This window comes from Canis aureus, chromosome X, assembly GCF_053574225.1.
Source record: "Canis aureus isolate CA01 chromosome X, VMU_Caureus_v.1.0, whole genome shotgun sequence".
NCBI lineage: Eukaryota > Metazoa > Chordata > Mammalia > Carnivora > Canidae > Canis > Canis aureus.
Genome location: NC_135649.1, coordinates 82,315,069 through 82,338,055, shown reverse-complemented (window position 1 = coordinate 82,338,055; position 22,987 = coordinate 82,315,069). Strand labels below are relative to the sequence as shown.

General features: G+C 52.7%; 2 protein-coding genes across 6 annotated transcripts in view; both read right to left on the bottom strand.

Annotated features, from left to right (window-relative positions):
- Positions 1–10,488, bottom strand: part of OTUD5 (OTU deubiquitinase 5) — a 28,500-nt gene extending 18,012 nt beyond the window's left edge. The window contains exon 1 of one of the 3 annotated variants that reach the window (XM_077888658.1): positions 9,123–10,488. In XM_077888658.1, the coding sequence (XP_077744784.1) occupies positions 9,123–9,716 (594 nt within the window). In that variant the 5' untranslated portion in view covers positions 9,717–10,488. The remainder of the gene's footprint in view (positions 1–9,122) is intronic. The other 2 variants (XM_077888656.1, XM_077888657.1) reach the window with 2 other exon arrangements.
- A 2,708-nt stretch (positions 10,489–13,196) lies between these two features.
- KCND1 (potassium voltage-gated channel subfamily D member 1) lies at positions 13,197–21,460 on the bottom strand. 3 transcript variants are annotated; one of them, XM_077888654.1, is made up of 8 exons: positions 21,220–21,460; positions 18,648–19,896; positions 16,749–16,911; positions 16,560–16,643; positions 16,370–16,468; positions 15,848–16,098; positions 14,428–14,649; positions 13,197–13,315 (listed from the first exon to the last, which is right to left on the bottom strand). In XM_077888654.1, the coding sequence occupies exons 2-8, from the start codon at positions 19,766–19,768 to the stop codon at positions 13,222–13,224; spliced, it is 2,034 nt and encodes a 677-aa protein (XP_077744780.1). In that variant the 5' UTR covers positions 19,769–19,896; positions 21,220–21,460; the 3' UTR covers positions 13,197–13,221. The 3 variants fall into 3 exon arrangements, with proteins under 3 accessions (XP_077744780.1, XP_077744779.1, XP_077744781.1); XM_077888653.1 differs by lacking the exon at positions 21,220–21,460 and having other exon boundaries at positions 18,648–21,213; XM_077888655.1 differs by lacking the exon at positions 21,220–21,460 and having other exon boundaries at positions 13,197–14,649; positions 18,648–21,213.
- Between the last annotated feature and the right edge of the window lie 1,527 nt (positions 21,461–22,987).

The window sequence follows — 22,987 nt, the reverse complement described above, 5'->3', positions numbered from 1 at the left end:
AGAAAAAAAAGATTTTATTTATGGGACGTCTGGGTGGGTCAGTGGTTGAGTGTCTGCGTTCAGCTTAGGGCATGATCCTGGGGTCCGGGGATCGAGTCCCACATCAGACTCCCTGCAGGGAGCCTGCTTCTCCCTCTGCCTCTGTCTTTCATGAATAAATAAAATCTTAAAAAAAGATTTGAGAGAGAGCGTGCATGCACACACACAAGCAGGGGGCGGGGGGAGCAGCAGAGGGAGAAGCCAACTCCCAGCAGAGCAGGGAACCCTGATCATGGCCTGAGCCGAGGGCAGACACTTAACTGACTGAGCCACCCAGGCACCTCAATATGGGAACTCTTGTTCAGTTTTGCTGTGAACCTAAAACCGCTCTAAAAAGTTAAGTCTATAAAAAAATAATAATGTCCACGTGTCACTTATAACATATTTTCCATTTCAAAACAAAACCAGAAGCAGCAGACCTTTCCCAGGCCCCTTACGCCCTCTCCTGGCCACAGGAAGAAGCCAGGCTTATCCAGCATCCAGGCTAGGGACCAGAAATCCCAAACCTGCTCCTCTGGGATATCACCCTGCCCCAGGATTTACAGGATCTGGGCTAATGCTGACTAGACAGGGGAGTCCCTTCTCTGCAGGCCACTTTTCCCCAGCTCAGATGAGTGAAATTTCCAGCAGAGTAGGAAGTACTAGGTATGGAGGCTCTGCATGCCAATCCCAGCTGTCACCCACTTGCCCTGTGATTTCAGGTAACCTACTTGAACTCTCCAAACCTCAGCTTCCTATCAAATAGAGGATAGGTGACCTACCTGATGGAGCAGTCAAGAAGCTCAGAGGAGCTTCAGGGCCTGAAAAGGCTTGGTAAATAACAGGTCATCAGTCACAGAAGGGGTAAGACTAGCATAGACAGAGACCACATGCAACTGAGGGGCCTGCAGCAAGTCCCACAAGGGTGGCTGGACAGTAGGGGATGAAGGGGGGCGGTGACAAGGGAATGCCCAGCAGCTCCACCATTAGGGCCCACACCCCAGGAAGGTGTGGCTGGCTTTCCAAAGATAACAAAGGCACCTGAAAACCCTTAATGGGCTTCCATGGACAGCACAGAGACCATTGTTTGTGCACAATATTCCAGCATGTGCCTCTCCTGCCCTAGAGGCTATGGAATAGCACACTTAGCCAGTTTCCCCCAGTCCATCCCTGCCCTGCAGGGACAGCCATCTCCCAGCCAGGGGTCACCAGCAAGGAAGCTGCAACTATGGCTACAGGTCCACACTGGACAGAAGAGAAGTTCTAAAAAAGGGCACACAGCAACCTCCTGCCCTTGAGTGGAGGGGAAAAAAAGAGATTGAGAGGGAATGGGATCAAAGAGGAGAGGGGCTCCTACTTATTCATCCAACAAAGGTTTACCAGGCAGCTGCTAAGTCAGACCCTGACTATAATAAGCCTGACAACAAGGACAGAGAAATGAACCAGACTTGGTCTCTACCCCCCGACAAGCTCACAAACTGCTAGGGGGGATGGGCAAATAGGGAAAGACCACACACGAGTGTAAGCAGGGCAGTGAAAGAGTTGAACACATGGTGCTATAACTGGGTAAGAAATCACTTCTGGGGACGCCTGGTTGGCTCAGTTGGTTAAGTGTCTACCTTCTGCTTAGGTCGTGATCCCAGGGTCCTGGGATGGAGCCCGACGTCTGGCTCCCTACTCAGTGGGGAGCCTGCTTCTTCCTCTGCCATTCCCCCACCCACTTGCACTTCTCTGGTTCTCTCCATCAAATAAATAAAGTCTTAATCAAAAAAAAAAAAGAAAGAAAATCACTTCTAGGGGTACCTGGCTGACTCAGTCAGAGGAGCATGTGATCTCAGCTTGGTGAGTTCAAGCCGCAAGTTGGATGTAGAGATTTAATTAATTTAAAAACATCACTTCTGGGGATCCCTGCGTGGCTCAGCGGTTTAGCGCCTGCCTTTGGCCCAGGACGTGATCCTGGGGTCCCGGGATTGGGTCCTGTGTTGGGCTCCCTGCGTGGAGCCTGCTTCTCCCTCTGCCTGGGTCTCTGCCTCTCTCTGTGTGTGTCGCTCATGAATAAATAAATAAAATCTTTTAAAAAAATAAATAAAAACATCACTTCTACCACAAAGCACCGGGGATGCCAACGGCCCAGCAATGAGAGTCCAGCACAGCTAAAAGTCCTGGGTAGTACTGTGCAGGTAAGTAGGGAGGAGCCAGGAAAAAAGATCAGCTCATATTAGCCAGATGCCTGCCCATGCCAGGTACCTGATGCAAAGGGTAACTTCATTTAATTGTTCTTACCACAGCCCAGGTGGCAGTAAGCATTATCCTCATTTGACAAAGTCAAAAAGAGCTGGAGTTTGGGCACCAGCAAAGCCTAGTATAGAGGCAACAGAGGAGGCCTCATGAGCCACATCATGGAGACATATCGGGCAGCCCATCCTGGGGAAGTCCTGGTTTGCCCCCCAAAATGAAGGAAGCCTGAGCATACCCTTTGCACTAGGAAGGCTTTGGTCCTGGGGCTGTCTGGGATTGGCCTGGATCTGGAGGCCAAACCATGACCCTAACCACTAGCTTTGGCCTTGCAGCCTTAAGGGCTTTGGGTCTGGCTGAAACCCTGCCTCTTCCTTTGGGAGAGAAAACAGGGAGGTCATGGTCCTGTGCTCCAGGAAGAGTTTAGAGTCCCAGAAGCCCCTAGCATAGTCTCCTCCTTCCCCCAGCTGGACAGGAGCCTCTGAGAAAGATGCCAACTTGGGAGCTGTTCAGCAAAGTGGCCCAGGAAGGAAAGGCTGGATGGGGGCTAGCCTTGCCATTGATAAGTTTAAGCTACATCAATGCCCTGACCTGAGAAAGTCAAGTCCAGACGATGAATCTTACAAGCCCACTGCTGAGCCTGTGGGCAAATCCCTCCACGTCTCAGAGCCTCCACAAGGGGGCTGAGTAAAGCTGACATCAGGGGATCCCAGGTGCCAAGACTCTGCAATTTACTGATCCAAAGGCCCAAGAGAAGCTGAAGCACACTGTGGGACCCAATTGACTTAGGTTCCAATCCAGCCCTACCAATTATCAGCCATGTGATGAACCACTCTGAAAACTCCACAGTTTCCCAAACTGTGAGGTGGAATAACAAGCTTCCCAATAACAGGGTAACTGAGAAGACTCAAATATTACAGGACTTTGCCCAGTAGGAGAGAACTTAATGGATTCTCTTCTCCCTGAAAGGGAAATAAGAAGACTCCTATAGGAGGCCAGATGATGACCACCCAAAGAAATCAGTCCCTAATCCCTGGAACCTGTAACTGTTACTTAGTAAGGAACAAGGTGGGCGCCTGGGTGGCTCAGTGGTTGAGCATCTGCCTTTAGTTGGGTCATGATCCTGAGATTGAGTCCCACATCAGGCTCAGGGAGCCTGCTTCTCCCTCTGCTTATGTCTCTGCCTCTTACGAATAAATAAAATCTTTAAAAAAAAAAGAATAAGGAAGGGTCTTTGGGGGGTATGATTTAACTCTTGAGATTGGGAGATTATTTTGGAGTATCTGGGTAGGACCTAGATGCAAACACAAGTGTCCTTAGAACAGCAAAGTCCTGACACAGAAAAGGAGACTGCACATAAACAGAGAAGATGGTGTGAAAACATGAAGAGGTTGGAGTGATACAGCCATGAACCAAGGAAAGCTGGCAGCCACCAGAATCTGGAAGAGTTCTGGATTCTCCAGAACCTCTGCAGCGAGTGCAGCCCTGCCAACACTTTGATTTTGGCCCAATGAAACTGATTATGGACTTCTGGCTTCCAGCACCATGAGGGAATAAATTTCTGTTGTTCTAGACCACTCAGTTTGTGTCAATTTGTCACAGCAGCCACAGGAAACTAATACAACTCCCTTGAAGCACTCCCTGGTGTGACCCATGAAGCAATATGGCATGGTTCCAGTCCCAGAGGATCCACCTCTCTAGCATCCCCTCAGGGAGAGGATCAGAATGAAGGTATCAGGGGCCTGGAATTCCCTCCTTGGAGTCTGGGAAGCTGCTCACCCTGCCTATCAATGAATGAGCTGCCACTGCCACTGAAAGGGGAGTGGCAGCTTGTGGGCAGATGTCTTCTTAGAGCCCAGGGCCAAGGTGTTTAGTATTCTGGCCTTCACAGCTCTGTCCCAGCAAGCCTGATGCCAAGACCACCCCTCTCTCCCCTAAAAACACCCAGGAACACTGGCTCAGCTCCATGGGCAAAACATAGGCAGCCCATCCAATGAAAAACACAGGCACACTGCTAAGGAGCAACACAGGCTCTCCAGGGAGAAAGAATGGGAAAAGTACAACGCCCCAAACCTACTGCTGGGCCACTGAGGGGGCAAGAGGAGGTGGGTTCAAAAATGAAGATTCTATTATTTGCAACAAAAACAAAGTACTGATGCATGACACAACATGGATGAGGCCTGAAAATAATATGCTAAGTGGAGCCAGATACAAAGAACTGCACATTGTATGATGCCATTTACATGAACCATTCAGAACTGACAAATTAATCGAGACAAAAAGTAGATTAATAGTTGCTGGGGACTGGGAGGTGATGAGGGGACTAGGGGATGGGGATGGTGCAGGGCTTCTTTTACAAGTGATGAAAATGTTCTAAAACTGATTGATCATAGTGATGAGCGCACAACTCTATGAATACACTAAAAGCACTTTAAATTGGTGAGTTCTATGGTGTGTGAAGAATATCTCATTAAAGCTGTTAAAATTAAACAAACCCGAGGGCCTATACCACTGGCAGGGGAGAAAGAAGCCAAACACTGCTTGAAAACTTTGTAGCATACCCCCATAAGCCAAAGAGCTTCACCTGAAACTTTCAAAATGGGTAGGGGAGTGTGCAGCAGGGAATTAAAGAAGAGATCACAATTAGCTTCCAAGAAATGAGTCCAACCTCCCTCCACACTGTTACCCATTTTAAGACTGGAGAAACTGAGGTGCAGAAAGAGGAAGTGCCTGAAGATATGGGACTCAAACCCAGATGGCCCAGGAAAGGACTACTTCCTGCTACGAGACTCTATCTCCCCGAGACTCTATCTCCCAGCAAAGGAATCAGCAGATTCCTATATACCAAAGCTTGCCTGTTACAAAGGATTCCAGGAGGAACCAGATGATCCTGGGGAAACTGCAAAATAATTAGCCAAGCTCAGAGGTGGGCCAGGTCAGGTATTCATACACTCAATAACCCTAGGGGCAGGGGTGGCCTTTTGGGGGGAAAAAAAAAGCAGCAGCAGCAGCAGCTGAAAAGTCAGCCTAAGGCCATAAATCAGCCAAGCAGGGACTCTGGGGTTTGAACTCAGGCCTGCCCAGCTCCAAAGCCCAAACTTTTCCCACACTACAACCACAGCATCCAATAGGCTCCCTGAGAGGTAACCCCCAAGCTTATTCACCATAATACAACTGGATACAAAAATCACTGTCTGCCAACCCCAAGCCTCACAATGAACAGACATCTATCCTGCCCATCAAGTTTGGATGGTGGAGAGGGAAAAAAGGGGGGGGGAGAGAAAGAGAGAGAGAGAAAGGAACCCAGATTTTCCTCAAAAGACACCCACCATTCTCTGTTACCTCTAGGTCCAGAGGGCTTTGGCTTGAGTTCCCTAAAATCCCAAAGCTAAATGACACTTCACCAGCTCCTTACCTGACCAATGAAGAAATGGAGACCCAGAAAACATAGACCTACCTATTCTGATTCATCCAGCAAAGCTCCAGCAGAGCCAGAGCGGGAATCCAGGTACCCTGGCTATAGTGCCAGGTCTGGCTTCTCCCATCACCTGAGCATGCATGCCCCCTTCTGAAAATGCTCTGTGGGGTCCTCAAGCTCAGGAGACTTAAAGCCACTCTTTTCACAGGGTAGACTCAGTAAGGTGGCCATGCCTGGAAAAGGAAACCCCTGACACTACCACCTCCCCAGCACTAGGACCCCAGGGTGCCAAAGGGGCTCCTGAAGTCCTAAAGGAGTCACAGCATCTGAACAACCAGGAGATCTGAGTAGTCAAAACAAGGTTTCACCATCTGAGTTTCCTCCCAACAACTCCCTTCTTTCCCAGGAGATCTAATGGGCCTCCAAGAATACAAATGTCCCAGGTGACAGTTCAGGACCAAGACTGGATGGAGCAGCAGGAAGACTCTCCTCTCTTATCACCAAAAAAGTCCCAAGTTGGACAAGGTGAGGCAGGGAGAAGCATCTTATTCTCCTTCTGTTCTAAGAAGTGTGAAGACAGGAAAAGCCTTTCCTCTGTCATTGGGAAGACATCATGCAATCATAGAGCTTTACTTCCATGTTCTTATGGGAACAAGTGTAAGGGAGAGAACCTAGAAGATGTAAACAGGGTGTAAGGAAATTTCTTTCTAGTCACCATGGCAGCACACAACCTTCTTCCTTTATGTCTTCAGACCAGGGACATAGCACTCCCTATTTCTGTGAATAAAAGGCAGACTACTCCAACCACGAAGAGAAACAATTCCTGACCCTGTGGGCCCAGACAATTTATTCTAGCAGCAAAGGGTAGAAAGGAAGCAAGGACAGACAAGGCCCAAGACAAGCTCATGACAAGGCCCTGGCCCCTGTGAAATACAGAAAGATTTACTGAGCCAAGGGAAAAATAAATATGGGTAGAGAATTTCCCTAGAGTGGGGATGTCCCTGGGAAGAAAAAAGCTTGTTGAAAGGAATTCAGGAAGATCAAAACATTTCCCTGGTCCTGGAAATGAGAAGCAAAGAGATGGGTCAGGGAGAAATGCAAGAGTATCTCCTAGTTCTTCACAGGAGGCCTCAGCCACCATGTCCCCAGTACCTGACAACCTCCTCATAGAAAGTAGGGAGCTACTTTCTATGAGGGGGCTCAGGTAAGGGGTTCTTATTGCTATGAAGAGCACCTAGGTCTTTATGTTCAATGGGGGAGGTCTCAGGCCACACTAGAGAAATGCAAGAGTATCTCCTAGTTCTTCACAGGAGGCCTCAGCCACCATGTCCCCAGTACCTGACAACCTCCTCATAGAAAGTAGGGAGCTACTTCCTGGCCTGAGGGGGCTCAGGTAAGGGGTTCTTATTGCTATGAAGAGCACCTAGGTCTTTATGTTCAATGGGGGAGGTCTCAGGCCACACTAGAGAGGACCTCATTTCCCTCTCACTGGTGAGAAAGGATTGCCTGGTTGCAGGGGAGGGGGACAGAGCCTCATACCCAAGCGGAGGTATGGAGGACCCCTCAGGCCCCTCCCTAAGGTGAAGGATTTCTTGTCCCTGAGAAGCTTAGTCCCGTGGGAAGAGGCTCTTCCTCAGAATCCCATGTTACCCATGTCCCAAGGGGAGTGAATAGTTCTCAGGATTCAGTTCACAAGTAATCTGAGGCTCAAGTCCCCAAAGCAAAATATATTATGTCCCTAAAAAGGCCCCTGTAACTGGGGTACCCATATGTGATCTGAAGTGAGGTGAACTTAGTACTCAGGGCAAACTCAAGTCTCAGGTCCTAAGGTGGGCTGAGTTTTCTCACACACAGGAGAAAAAGTTTAAACTCTTAGGGGGAGACCTGAGACCCTATTCCCCAGAGACTTAGGGCCCAAAGTGGAAGGAGTCTTCCTGAAGTGAGAAACCCAGACCTCATCTCTAGAGACACACCAGTCACTGGGATATGTATGGGGTCTCTTGTCCTTGAGGGCAAGCTCAAGTGTCCCTGGTGCAATGGGTCTCAGGCCCTGAAGGCAGACTTAGATCTATGGGTAGGCCTCAGGCTCCATCTCTGGGACTCCATGCTACCATGTTCTCTGAAGAGTTTATCTGGCTACAGTTCCTGAAGCAGAGATCTTCTATCCCTGACAAGAAGCTCAGGCCTTTGGAGCAGGGGATGCTAAGATCCCTGTTACAGGGGGAGAAAGGGCTGTTACATACCCAAGCTGTGTTTCATTCCCTCATAATCAGGGTAGAAGGATCTCATATCCCTGTGTTTGTGTGTGTGGAGGGAGTGTCTCAGACCACCCAAGGAGAACACTCAGATACCAATCCCTGATTTAAAAAGGACCTCTAAAGACCTCACCTTGCCTGGGACCTCTGTGTGGGGGGTATCCATTTCCCGAAGAGGTTTCAAACCCCATCTCTGTAAGCCCCAATCCATAAGCATGGGGAATCTTAGCTTCAAGTACCCAAAACAATGAGGCTTATTTTCTTGAAGAAAGGTTCAGACTGGGGAGGTTGGGGGACAGAAGAGCTGAAGGCCTATCAGTTAAAAGAAGCTTCAGCTCTTAGAAATTCAGACTCTTGGCCCCAAGGAGGTCTCGGACCACTGAAAGGAAGCATATACCCTTATCGCTTAGAAAAGGGATGAATCTCATGCACTTTAGTAGTTTCTGGTCCGAGTGTTAGTTTTGGCCCTTGTCCCCAAAGGGAATCTTAACTCTCTCGAAGAAATTTTATCTCCCTTAATAAAAATTCAGAAGATCCCCTTCTCTAAAGGGAATATATATGTGTGTGTACATCAGGCTCCTGATTCTAGAAGAGGGAGTCTCAAGCCCTTGAAGGCAGACTTAGGCCCCTTAAGGAAATCTCAGACTCGGACTTCTGCGTGGTCCTAGGCTGTCTCCCCGAAAAGGAAGTGGGAGTGCTGTCCTGTATAAACGGTCTCTCAGACCCCTGAAAAGGGTTTAGGTATCTCGGGGATGCTCAAAATTATCCTGAGGTCTCTACCTTACTTGTGTTCACACAAGGAGTCGTCTTAGAAACTTATCCCAGAAGAAAGGAAATCTCAAGGCATCAAACACACACCAGGTCCCCCAGAGCCATGAGACTCCCCTCTCAGGAGGCATTCCCACCTACTGGTCGTACGTGAGCTTTCAGGGACTGGAGTAAGGGTTCCGGGTTCCAGAAGGGACCACAGACTGCATCGGTAAGTCCGCCATCTTATCTGGGGCTTCTGATCCCCAAGTCCTTGGTAGGGGGCGGGGAAGAGAGTGTCTCGAGCCCCTACCATCAAAGAAGAATGCCAGGCTCCGGGAGAAAGCATAGGTCCCTTGGAAGATCTCAAACAGCCTTCCTTAGGTCCCCACCCAGTCTGGGCACTTCCATTCACCATACCCACTCACCTGTCACCCCCAGCCCATTACCTGCTCGACGGTTGCGGGGTCCATTGCCTCGATGCGAGCAGCAGCCGCTTCATACTCGTCTTCACTGTTATAACCTGCGCCGACCTCCTCACGCTCTGGACTGCCCCCTGCAACCGCTCCGACCCCGGGGGCTTGACGCCGACGCTTGCTGTGGCCCGGCCCAGAGCAGCAACCGCCAACGCCTACCGCTCCGCCCACGCCCACCACCACGCCCGCCGCGCCCACACCCGCCGCTGCTGCGCCCAGCGCGTCGCCGGGACCGCCGCCGGGACCAACAGGGCCCCCGCAGGGAGGAGGAGAGGCCTGCTGTGGCCGCGGACCCGCCACGGCGCCAGGCGGCACGGCCAGCGCCCAGCGGTGAAGCGCTCCCGGTGGCCCCGGTAGCGGGCCCTGAGGCGGTGGCGAGGCCCGAGGACGGGCCCCCACGACGCCCGAGTCACGGTCGCGGTCGCCGCCGCCCACACCCGTGCCGCCGCCGCCCACGCCCACACCCCCGCCGCGACGCGGCGCCGGGGGCAGCGGCCCGGGCGGCGGCGGTTCGTTGGTGGGGTCGGCGTCGGGAGGCGGCGGCTTCTTTTTGGGGAGAATAGTCATGGCGGCACCGCCAAGTACCCCCCAGCAAACCCGGCGCGGGGCACGCTGGGAGAGAACCCGGATGAGGGGGCTACTGTGGTGCGCGAAGCACGACGGGATCGGCGAGACCCGGATAAAGGGATTGAAGCACCGGTTCGAGAACCCTCGGTGGCGCGCGGGTCACGCGGCAGGAGAACCCGGATGTTAAGTCCTAGATGAAAGCACCGCGGCGAGTTTGTCGTAGCCTCCTTTCCAAGTCCAACAAGCTTATTGCTACGCTCGCTCGTTCCGGACTGCTGCTTCAAAGGAAACAGAACCAAAACAAGCACCTCCTCGCCCCGCCCCCTCGCAGGTTCTTGAACTACCGGGTGGGGCCCCGGGGCGCTGCGCACGCGCGCCAGAGCACGGCCCCGCCTCTCGTTCGGAAGTACGTGGGCAAAATTCTACGCCGCCGCCACAACAAGTGAGGGCACCAACCAATCGAGACGCCTGCGTAGGTCCTCGATGACGCCCACGGGCCAATCAGATGCGAGCAATCGCCCTCCCGAGCCTTCGGTCTCAGATTTCAGTCAAAGTCGGCGCCTCGGTTCTTTGCCTTTCTTCTCGTTCACTCCGTCACACTCTCTTCTCTCTCCGAGGCTCTAATTCGCAGGCGGCGGTACTACAACAGGGCAGCGTGGCCGGCCCTGCGCACGACAATCTTGAAAGCGCTTCCCCTGCCAGGCTCCCAACTTGGCCGCAGTCAGCTGGACTGACTGGAAAATATCAACACTCCCAGAGCACTAGCACTCCCCTGAAGCGTCAGTTCCGGTCCCACCCACCTGCAAATCCACATCCAGAGGAGAGGCGGGCGCCGCTTCACCCTGGCAACAGGCCGAGTTCTGCGGTGACTGGTTAAGATAGGCCGTCACTCACGTTGGACCGGCCAACCCTGGGACAGACCTGCCTCGCGAGGACCTTGGGTGTTTGGGAAGCAGACACACCTTTGGCGCCGCAGCGCTCTCGCCCTCGCGTTGACCTCCCCGCCCCTGTGGCTAGTGCGCAAGCGCGGCACAGCCTTTCCGACCTGCCCTCCTGCCCCCCCTTCCCCCGCAACTAAGTTTACCTGGATGGAGCAAAAGTTTATGAGCCAGAGCTGTTACCAGCCCCCCTGGCAAGGGGGTTGGTAAAATCCGTGGTATTTGAGCGGTGGGAGAGCTACAAGCTAATCATAGCTCTGCCTCTCCTGTGTGACTGATCTTTGGCAAGTCATTTAACACCCACCCCATCTGCAGTTTTTCAAAAAATTTTTTTGTTTATTTTTTAGTAATCTCTGTACCCAGTGGAGCTGGAACTCACAACACCCGAGATCAAGAGTTGCATGCTCTTAGGACTGAGCCAGTCAGGAGACCCCATCTGCACTTACTACTTTTCTGTAACATGGAAGTGGTAATTATGACTTAAGGATCAGAGATGAATGCTTGTAAAGGGCCTAGTGCTGTGTCTAGCACATAGTAAGTAAGTGTTCAATAAACTAGTCTGAATGGCATGCAAAAAAAAGGATCCCAGGCTTGACGGTCAAGAAGACCTCAGTTCCTGACCCTGATGGATTGTTACCAACTCTATGACCTTGAGCTAGTCACTGTGTCTCAAATTTGAGGTTACCCAAGCAAAACGGGTAATGATAATGCCTGCCCAAACTACCTCAAGGAGTAGTTACAGGTTCAGATGGGCTTATGAATCAGGAAGTTATTTCGAGAGGTGAAGGCTTGCTGCCAGTCTTAGGAGTCAAGCCATATAACATGTTGACTGAAAGACGATCAGAAAGCTCTTCTGAGTGCCATCTAACCTTCTTCCTGCAGATGCTGACCTTGATTGAAGTTCTTCCTTGAAGGGTGTCAGTTACAAATGGAATGTTGTGTTCACTGCTCTGAAGACTTAATGGGAGAAGATTCACATTTAATGGGCCTATTGTGTTCAGGGCACTGTGCCAAATGCCTATGCGTGTTATCACATTGAATCGTCTCATGATCATCCCACTTGACCTAGATTTCCTACTGGATACTTGTCCAGCACTACATGTCTAAAATTGAACTTAGGATAATCACTAGCTAATCTTCACTAAATACTTTCTATGTGCCTGACACTGTCTGCTAACAGCTCTGATGTTCCTTTTGACAGTGAGTGGCACCCCCACTCAGCCTTTGTCCAAGCCAGAACCTGGGAGTCAACCTGGTCTGCTCCCTCTTCCTCAATTCTTACATGTCTGTCAATCCCAAGTCCTGCTGTTCTACTTCTTAAATCTCGACCCTCCAGCTCTGACCACCACTACATGGTCCAAACCATCATCACCTACCAACTGGACTACTGCAAAAGCCACCTCACTGCTCTTCCTTCTGAAACCTCATGACTCTCCTGTGTATAAGCCTTCAGAAGTCCCCATTATCCTTAGGATAAAGCCCAAACTCTGTATCATAGCTTCAAAGGCTTTTTGTGATCAGGCCTATCTCTACATCCTTACTCTCATCACAGCCTCACACTCTCCTCCAGTTGTACTGAACTATTTCAGTTCCCCCAAAGCCCTGAGCTTGCTCCCTAACCTCTATATGCTGTTCCATCCACCTGAAACATTTTTATCCTTTTGCCACCTCATTCTTTGGGTGTTGGCTGGGTTAAGTTCTCCTGTCATCTGCATGCTTCTGCAATCTCCAGCACTGCATTGTAATTGCTTAATTGTCTGCCTTCCATGCTCACTTCTGTCAGTCAGAGACGATGTCTTCTCTGCTCATCTTTGTATCACTAGGGCTAGCACATGATATGCAGTTAATAAAATATTTGGTGAATAAATGATTATTATCTTACAGATCAGCAACCCGAGGCAAGAGAAGGTTTAAATGACTCCCTCACCCAGGGATTGGAACCCAGGTCAACCCAAATCCAGGGTCTGTCTTCTCAGTCCTCCACAGAGCTCAGTAACCCAGGAGAGAGAATGTAGATGTCCACAAGGAAGAGGAGTTTGCCAAACTGAGATTTCCTTCTTCTTTTTTGAGTTCTTTTTTGTAAAGTAAGCTCTAGGCCCAATGTGGGGCTTGAATTCACAACCCCAAGATCAAGAGCTGCGTGCTGTAAGCCAGATAGGTGCCCCTGAGAGATGCTTTTAATTAAGATTCAGTTCAGAGCCATTTGCTGTCAGGAAGCCTGGGTTTCAGTTTCCTCTAACCAAGCATATGCCACTCTGGGTCTCAGTTTCCCCATCTGTGAGTGAGAGAGCTGGAGCAGATGCTGTCCTAGGGGCATGTCTCCAGACTTCCTGGCCTGCTTTGCTGGCTGTAGATTCAGTTCTTCAAACCACCTTCTTTTAAGTTCTCCTAGATCCCCATCTTCCAGAACATGTCACCAACCATCGACCTCCCAATACCTGCACCCATACCAGCCTTTCTCCAAGTTGAAAGAAATTGAAACCAGAGTACTTTGAACCCCTCAGCCCAACCCAGCCTCTGAACCCACAGAGCCAGGAGGTGCTCATCCTCATCTCTCCTCTCAGGTTTTATTGACTGATGGAAACTACATCTTTGGCAGCCACCAGCTCCACGGGGACAGTGCTGGGGAACAGGGAACCTGAGATGATGCCTGATTTCAGCCTGAGAGCAGACACAGAATTCCGGAAGGTGACCCGAGAGGGAAAAGAAAGAGGAATATGTGAAAAGGTGTTGTTGGGGTGGGGGAGGAGGAGGAAGAGATAGAGATCAAGAAGTCCCTCCTGCCCTCCTACAACTCCCAGAGTTTGGGAACAACCCAGGTCTCAGCCCCTGATGCTTCTAGACTCCTGCCCAATAACATGGAATCAGGTATGATCTCAAACACAGCCCAGCTCTCGCTGGCTACTAGGCTCTTATCTCAGCCAGTCCAGACTCCAGCCCAACCCAGAAAGGAAGCAAACCAGAGGAGAAGAGAGGAGGAGTTGGAGGTGGCCCCTCTGATTAGGGCAGGTGTAAATACTGCAGCAGACTGGGCAGGGGCTTTGCATAATGTCACAGCAGCAGCTGCTATTGCTCGAGTTTGCTGGGGGCCCAGCAGAGGACAGGGTTGAAGGGACCTGTTTCCAGCAGCCAGGAGAGGGGAGTAGTGTTTGTGCTATCTGTGTGTACTGGGAAAGGCAGCCTGACCCCTGAGCCAAGGCAGGGCAGGGGATGGTGGCAGGTCACTGCTGAGGCCACAGCCCAGGAAGCCTGTGGTTGCATTCCAAGCTTCAGAATCAGGGAGGTGTTGGGCTTCGTGGAGGGTGGGGATGTCTCCCAGAGGCCAGATCAGAGGTGAAGGTTCTCTGAACCCCCAAACCTCCACAGCCCAGCCAGATAGAAGAGGAAATCTCATCTCTCCTTCTCAGGCCAGAGCTCATATATCAGGTGGGAGCCCAGGTGCCCAAGTGGAGCAGCATGCAGGAGGCCAGCTGGGGGGAGAGAGGCCAGTCCCAGTGTGCTGGAGCAAGGAGGCTGGGGGGTGGGGGGGTTTGCTGAGGAAGCCCAGCACTTCAGTGCCCCCTGGAAAAACTATCTGGGGTGGGGAAAGTTTCCCCTTCCCTGGTTACTTCCCCACACAGGTAAGCCATTCCATGAAACTCCATTGCATAGTTCTCAGTGGGGGGCAGAAGGGGTCCCCAGGCCTGCCCCTCTCCGCCTCCCCAAAATATGGCTTTGGAAAGGAGTCCCCAAGAACTGAGAGGGCCCTCTGGATGGGCGGGCCCACAGCTCACAGGGAAGAGATCTTGACAGTCTCTGGGAGGAGGCAAGGGGTGCCCAAGCTGGAGTTCCTGAGGGTGCTGCTGGCCCCACCGCCACCACCGGGGGAGGAAGGTTGGCTCTCATCTGGCGTGTTGGCCGGAGGGGTAGGGATACTGATGATGGCAGCCACAAAGTCCCGACTGTCGCAGTTCAGGTCAAGGCTGTCATGGGGCTTGGCATTGAGGCTTGAGCGGCTGTAGATAAGGGTGGGGAGACACAATCTTCTTAAAAGGTCATCTTAATACTTGCCACAGCAATCATGACATTTATTGAGTGCCTACTGGGTCCCTGACACTGTGCCAAATGCTTCACCTACATCCTCAATTATGATAGTGCCCAGTGAGGGCTCTGGCATCAGGAGGTCCTGGGTTAAAATTCTGGTCTCACTTTGGCCCCTCTAAACCTCTCCTTTCTTTTTCATCTGTAGCATGGGAATAACATGCCCCCTCATAGGGTCATTGTGGAGATTAAATGAGATAGGAAATGCTACAAAGTATTTGGCCTGGAACATAATGAGCACACATGGGAATAACAGTATTTCCTACCTCATAGGTCACTGTGGAGATTAAATGAGAATAAGAAGTGCTACAAAATGTTCAGAATGGCACCTGGAACATAATGAGCACACATACAAAAATGTTCTTTGTTATAGTGACTCCTGACAATGCCTAAATTCTCACAATGATCTATTGTAATATCTACACAACCTTGTCCCTGTTCCTTTCTGGTTTTACTTCCTACTATTCTCCCCCTATCTCACTCCACTCTACTCATAGTAGTTTCCTGGCTGTGTCTCAAACACGCAGACCCATTCCTGCCTCAGGGCCTTTGCACAGGCTGTTTGCTCTGTCTTGACTGCTTTTCCTCTAGATATCCATACAGTTCCTTCCCTCCCCTCCTTCAGTCACCTTGACAAAGCCTTCCCTGACCACACTATTTAAATTGCATCATAGGGACGCCTGGGTAGCTCAGCAGTTGAGCATCTGCCTTTGGCTCCAGGTGTGATCCCGGGTCCGGGGATCGAGTTCCACATTGGGCTCCCTGTGAGGAGCCTGCTTCTCCCTCTGCCTATGTCTCCACCTCTCTCTCTGTGTCTCTCATGAATGAATGAATGAATGAATGAATGAATGAATGAATAGATAAACAAATAAATAAATCTTTAAAAAAATAAACTGTATTATACCCTGTTCTGTACTCTGTCCCCCAGCCCTGATTTATTTTTCTTCTTGGCACTTAACACACTACATCATCTGTGTGTTTATTAACAGTCTCATTCCACTAGAATATAAATTCCAGAAGGTCAAGGTCGTGAAATCTCAGACCCTGCCCCTCCCCAACCCGGTCCATGCTCTGAGTTTCCCCAGGGGGTAGCCAGCAGGTGGGAGTGCTTACCTCTGAGGGGCAGGGCTCCTCCGCAGCCCTGCCAGTGTGTCCAGCTCCTGCATGCTGCCACGACTGACTGAAGCAGTGGAGTTGGCAAGGCGAATGGCACGGCGCTTGGCCCTGCGGGGGCAGCAGGAGGACAGCAGGCTGCCAGGCCCCACTGCCTGGGAGGACACGGAGGTGCTGCGACTGGTGCGGCCCCCCAGTGAGACAGCACCCAGAGCCTCGCTAAAGGTTAGCTCATCTGTGAACTCGTGGCACTGTGGGAAGATGAGAGGCATGGTCACAAGGCAGCACAGAGGAACTGGCTTTACCCCTAGGCCTTTGCTTAGGCTGCTCCTTCCTTTTTGGAAGTCACTCTCACTTCCCTTCCCTTGCCCACCCTGCAAGGCTCAGCTGTACTGGGGCCTCTTCCAGAAAGCCCTGTGTGATTTCCACAAGAAGTAGCCCCCCATCCCAGGGAGGGATCTGGCTTGGCCGCAGAGGAACCCCTCCCTTCATTCTGCCACACCACCTCTCATCAGGCCTCACCGTCGTCTTCTCTAGACAATGCAGGAGGTGGTGATGTTGTTGCTCGAAAGCAGAACGGTTCCGGACACACAGCGCCTGTTCCTCCCCACTGCCACTGTCCTAGAGTGGATGGAGGAGCAGAGGGATGAGGTCAGAAGCTTCCTCCTCCTGTCACTGCTCACCCCCAACCCCAAATCAGGCCCCTCCCCACCTCGAGGCCCCCGTTCTGCTTGTACTGCAGGAAGGCATTGGTGGTACCACTCTTTGCCAACCGGATCCTTGCCAAGCGCACCTTCTACAGAGAGAGGAGAATATAAAGGGTCAGATGGGCAGACACAGAGTGCACTAGCTTGGGGTGTGGGGAATGGGTAACGGGTACAAAGACAGAAGAGGCAGTTACCTGCTGTGCTCGGCGCTTGTCAGCACGCTGGTTCTGGTGGTAGATGCGGCTAAAGTTGGACACGATGACTGGCACAGGCAGTGCAATGACCAGGACACCACTGAGGGAGCAGATGGATCCAAAAATCTTGCCAGCAATGGTGCTGGGCACCATGTCTCCATAGCTGGGGCCAGGGGAAGTAAGCCAAGGTCAAGAAAAGTGCCCACCCACCTGTCCGTTCTACCACTCCATCCCATCCAACCCGATGTACTCTGCGACCCCGGCCAGGCACTGAAACTCTCTGAGCCTCAGTTTCTCTGCTCTGCAAAATGGGGGAAAGACCTCTCTGGCCACCAGTGGGGGTCAAATGAGAAATTGGCCCGTGGCTCCTACCATCTGCTGCCCCCATCTGAGCTGTGCACTGAGCATCTGAGTCAGCTGGAAATCTATTAATACCAAGCAGAGGGGAGAAGGAGGAAGTCATAGGCAGTAAATATAGTCTCCTGGGGAGAGAGTCCCAGCACCACAAGCCAGCTGAGGGGCTCTGAATCTTGGGAGAAGTGCTCTGTTAGTTTTGCTTACATCTGTCTTGCCTTCTCTAAGTAGGACCCCATCTTATTACCCCAGAAGAAGCCTTGAAATTGTTCTCATATGAAAAAATGGGGGGGGGAGCCTGGAAACTCCCTCCTCCTTTTTTCCATGCCACCTCCTCTCCCACAGAGATGGTACAGTGCCAATCTTACCAACTTGTTTCACGGGGTCGGGGTGGGGAGACCAAAGCTCAGGGAGGTTCCATAACTAGCTCAAGATCACACAGCATATTTTTGTTCTGACCATGGGACCAGTTAGATTCCCCCCTCCCACCCTGCAGGCCCAGCCTCCGCAGTCCCAGCCTCTAAGGCCTTTGCTCAGTCCGTGACCCCCCCTTCAGAATGGCTGCTCCTTATTTCTTTGTTTTGACTCATTTAGAAGTCTCTCCAACTTGGCCATTTCTGGTCTGTGATGTGTCATCTCAGACTGTGTCCTCAACTATGAGACGCAGGCAGCTGTCCACCCTCCTGGGGTTGTTGTGAGGACTCACTAGGGTAAAAGGCATTCCAAGACCCAGTTCCAACCCACTCTCAGGGCTCACTGTCGATCCAATTCTGAACCTTCGACCGGAATTAATTTCTACTCCTTAAAAACCTCGAATCAACTTTTCTGTACTTGTATTAAAGCACCAAGCAAGCCCCAACTCATCCATCCAACAGATCCTGAGCAGCAACTGTACACCTTACCTCAGCGATGGAAATTTAGAGAAGGATTGCAGTATCTGCCCTAGACAATGTCTTTAAGAACAACATGAGTTTGGTGATTCCATTTGATGCCTTTATCCCAACTGTTCCCTCTCAAGGATCAACACTACAAAAAATAATGCAGAAAATACCTCATCCTGGAGCACATCAAGAATCACAAAGCCACAGAGGTAGTACCCCATACAGCGGATGATTCTGGATGTTTGGGAGACATGGGTCCTCAAGATGGGAAAAGGAGGTAATGGAAAGCCAGTACCTAGGTATCCTACAACAGAAACTTTCAGAGAACTTTCACAACCATGATGTCACCAAATCCCCTCTAGATGATGAAGGGATCATCATTTCTCATTTGACACAGGGGGTAAACAGGTCCAGAGAGAACAAGATCAACAGAAAGAGCGCAGCTAAGAACATCCTTGGAACCTGAGTCAACTGACCTGGAAAGGGAAGGCATTGCCAGAGTTGCAAGGGTTTTGGAGATTAGTCCAACTCCCTCCATTTTTAGAGAAGAGCGGACCGAGGCGCAAATGGAGAAAAAGCGATAATTTATCTAACCTCTTTAATCTTACAGAAAAAAAGTGAGTGTGTAGCTGATTGGGCAGCTCCCAACAGAGTCTGCACTCACCCAAGTGTGGTCATGGTGACAATGGTATACCAGAAGGCCGCAGGGATGCTAGTAAAGTTGGTCTTGTTTGTGCCCTTCTCAGCATAAAACATGACAGTGGCGAAGATGATGATGGCCATGGTAAGGGAAAAGAGGAGAAACCCCAGCTCAGAGGCACAGCTCTTAAGTGTGTAGCCCAGAATCCGCAAGCCCTGGGAATGCCTGGAGAACTTGAAGATACGGAACACCCGGAACACGCGCAGGGTGACAAAGGCACCCGAGACGTCCTCGTTCTTGGGCACAAAGAGCCCAATGTAGTAGGGCAGGATGGCCACCACGTCGATGAGGCTCATCACACTCCGCAGGAAGCGGCACCGGCTGGGGGCGGCGAACAGCCGCAGGAGGTACTCGCCCGTAAATATGAGCACACAGGCCGTGTCCATGCAGAAAAAGGCCAGGGGGAAGCGGTCGCCGCAGGGCTGCTCCCTTGGGGGCCGCCGCGCGGGCCCGCGGCACGGGATGGTCTCGACCACGTTGGCAATGACCGACACGGCGATGAAAAAGCCCGTCACATAGTAGAAAACGAGGGCCGCGGTGCTCGTGTGCGGGTTCTCGAAGGCCCGCCAGAGCCGCTGCCGCAGGCTGCTGCCGGCCGGCAGGGCGGGGCCGTCCCCCGCCTGTTCGGCCTCCTCATCCTCCGCCAGGCGCTCGGCGTTCTCCTTCTTGCGGTCCCGGTACTCCTCGAGGCAGCAGTCGCCCACGAGCTCGGGCACCAGGCCGTAGAAGGCCAGCTCCTCGTCGAAGGCCTGGATGCACTCCTGCCGCGGGCAGTGCAGTCGGCCCGTGCGGTAGAAGTTCAGCACGTGCCGGAACATGTCCGGGTCACGATCGAAGAAGTACTCGCCAGAGTCGGCGTCATAGAAGAATTCCTTCTCCGAGCTGCCCAGCAGTGTGTCTGGGTAGCGGTCCAGGGTGTTCTTCCAGGTCTCAAAGCGCCGTCCGCTCACGTTCACCACCAGAACCTCATCCCCTCGGGAAGCCTTCACTCCCGGTGCAGGGGGCAGGGGCTGCTGGGCCAGGGGCAGCCAGCCCACGGCAGCCGCCCTGGCGAAGGGCAGCCACGTGGCCACGCCCGCCGCCATCCTGCCGCTCCCCAGGCCCACGGAGACTTGGGGGGTGGCCTTTAGGAGAGTGTGGCTGTCTCCAGGATGGTAGGGGCTTGGAGAGGCCCTGGGCCACTCGCACAAGCAAACGGGGGTGTCTACAGAGGCTGAGAGGAACCAGGAGGGACTAGAGAGACGGTCAGGGGCTTGGGGGGCATTTAGCTGGTCTGAGAGGGACTTGGGGGACCTCTTGGGGGACCTGCCTAGAAGGGGCTAGGGGGCATGGGGAGGAGCAGAAAAGGGGCGCCTAGAGGGGCCAAGAAGCGTCTGAAGGAGTGTTTGGAGAGACTGAGATGGCTCTAGAGGGCTCAGCACTGTGTCTGCAAGAGATCTGGGGTGTCTTGGGGGGCAGCAAGAAACCCCAGGAAGTTGTCCACACTCTCGGGAGTTCTGATGGCAGGTGAGACTGGGACCCCTTCGTGGGCTTGGAGAGGGGACAGAGGCAGCCACAGAGGGGTAGAAATGGGACCAGAGGTGTTTAAAAGAGGCCGAGAGTGTTTGGGGGGGGGATTGTCTAGAGGGCCTGAGAAAAGCGAGGTGGCTCTTCCACACCCTCAAGACTTCTAGGGAAAAGATTAGGGGATTGGAGCTCCCTTGTGGTTTCAGGAAAGGGGTTCGCTCTCAGAAGAGGTGGCTATAGAACCAGGAGGTTGTAAAGAGGCTGCAAGGTGTCTTGGGAGTGCCTGGAGCTGCCAAGAATAGCCTGAGGGGGGGGGTGTCTACACTCTACAGGAGTTCTGGGGAAGGAAGGTCAGGTGAAGCCCCCTAGAGGGGCTGGAGGAGAGAGTGGGGTGTCCAAAGGGGTCAATTTGTGGCTAGGTTATTTTTCAGAGACTGAGAGGTGTCTGAGAGAGAGAGGGGTATGGGGGGGATTTGCTGAGAAAGTCTAGTCCATCCTCTCAAGAGTTCCAGGAGGAAAGGGGCCTGAGGAAGCCCCCTGGGGCTCAATTGGAAGTTGGGCACAGCCCCAGAGCATCCAGAGGATGGATAAAGACTAGGAGGAGGGGGTTCCCCCCCCCCAAATGGGTTGGAGAGCGGGGTGGGGTGTTGAAGAGAGTTGGGTGTGTCTCCAGAGAGGGGGGGCTGATGGGCCTTGCGGGAGGAGCAGGGGGAGGCCTGGGGGGTGGGGAAAGCTGCGTCCCACCGTTAGGGGCTGGTCTGGGGAAACCACACCCCGAGGGGCTGGCGGTGTGTGCTGGGCAGTGGCCGGAGCAGCAGCGGCGATAGAAGAGGAGAAGCAGCCACAGCCAGGCCCGGGAGAGGAGAAGGCAGCACAGGCAGGGGGAGGGGGCTGGCTCCCTGGAAGGACCAGGTCCAGCAGAACCCCTGGGGACTATCCCAGGACAGGCTGGGGCGTGGGGGCTGGCCCAGGGAAGGACAAGGACAGCACTGTTGGTGGCCCCCTCCCCCTCCCCAAGGGCCGTCCTCACCTGAGTCCCCGCTGCAGCAGCGGCCACAGCGGTGGGGCTGGGGGTACCAAACACCGGAGCTCCTGCCCCCCTCTGCAGAGCTGCCCGAGTTCTCCTCCTCCTCTGGTTCTCTCTCCCCGCCCCTCTGAGTTCGCCGGGAGCTGGAGAGAGGCAGGGAGGGGCCTCGTGGCTCCCAGAGCCCCCTCCCCTAGGACAGCCTGAGAGGGACCCTGGGGAGACTCCGCCTCCTACAAAGCTGGTTGGGCCTCAGTCGCGTCATCTGGAAAATGGGGGTGGCAGGGAGCTCTGCCAGTTCTCCCCACCTCCTTCCTGGACTCCCCCCTCTTCCTGCCCAGCGCCTACCCCCTCTGCCCCCAGGGGCCCCCACCCCCACCCGTCTGAATCAGCAGCACTTAGCAGATCCGATCGATGGGGAGGCGTCTGTTAATGGCCCCAGAGCGGAGTGCCATGGGGAATGATGCAGCGCTGTGTCCCCTCCCTGCCCCCATGCAGTAGAAGGGCTGGAGAAGGGGGTGGATGGAGGGACTGGTGGGGGCATTTCTCTAGATGGCCAGGACCCCAAAGATTACTCCCTGGGTGTGGGGGCGCGCGGGTTAGAGCCCAGCTCTGACCAAGACTGTTGATGTGGGAATGGAGCACCATCCAGTTTTCACACAGGGAAATAGGGAGTAAAAGGAGTATGAATGGGGACAAGCCAGGATGGGGACAAGCCAGGTCCCACCCCCATACCAGGTTCTTTCCCAGGCAGACCCCTCTCTGAGGGGGCAGTCTGCCTCATCCATCTGTGTCCAGGAGCCTTGACTCAAGTCTTGTCCCCTAGAGGGCTCTGCTCCCAGGTGCCACAGAGCAATGGGTACCCAGTGCCTCAGACCATGGGTGGGTCTGAACCCCAGCTTTGCTACAGACTTGCTGTGTCCTTGAGCAAGTGACTTGCATTGCATCCTCAGCTGTCGGATGGAGTTACCCCAACTTGACTGCACCGCTGTGGGTGGGTGGGGGCATTAAATGGAGTGATGTGAGAGGGGATGGCGTGGGGCAAGGCACACAAGGGAAGCCAAATTTTTAGTAATTAGAGGTGTGGTGAAGTGGGGGAGAAATAAGGCAGGACCAGTTTTCCCCTTTCAATCATCTACCCACCCACATAATCTTTGGTTTGCTCACTCATCACACTCCTGTTTGACCATTTCTCCATCCTTCTGCCCACCGCCTACGCATCTATCCATCCATTTTCCCACCCAGACAACCAATTGCTCTACCTATCCCCCTATCCACCCATTCACTTTTCCATCTGCATATTCACCCCACCCACCTATTTGCCACCCTATCCTTACATATCCCCTGCACCCATCGATCTGTCCATCAATAGCCCTGCCCATCACTTATTTACCTACTCTTTACTCTTGCTCATCCATCCATTCATTCTCCTGGCCATCCATCTGTCCACTTATATCTCTGACCTATTCATCTATCCATTTACTCATCCAATCACCTCTCCATCCATCTGCCCATTTATTTCTCAACCTCTCCATCATTGATCCAAGCAACCTTCCACTTATTTATCCATCAGTCCATCCAACCACTTATCCTCTCATCTGCCCAACCCCCTCCTCCACGCCCATACCCCATACACATCCACCCACATACATATTTGCAGGTATTTCTGTGCCAGTCAGAGGGATGGGCCCACAGTAAATGGAGACAGTTAACAGAGGGTAGGGGAAAGAGTAAAATCGCAGCTGCAGACCTCCCTCCCCATTCCAATGGTGTG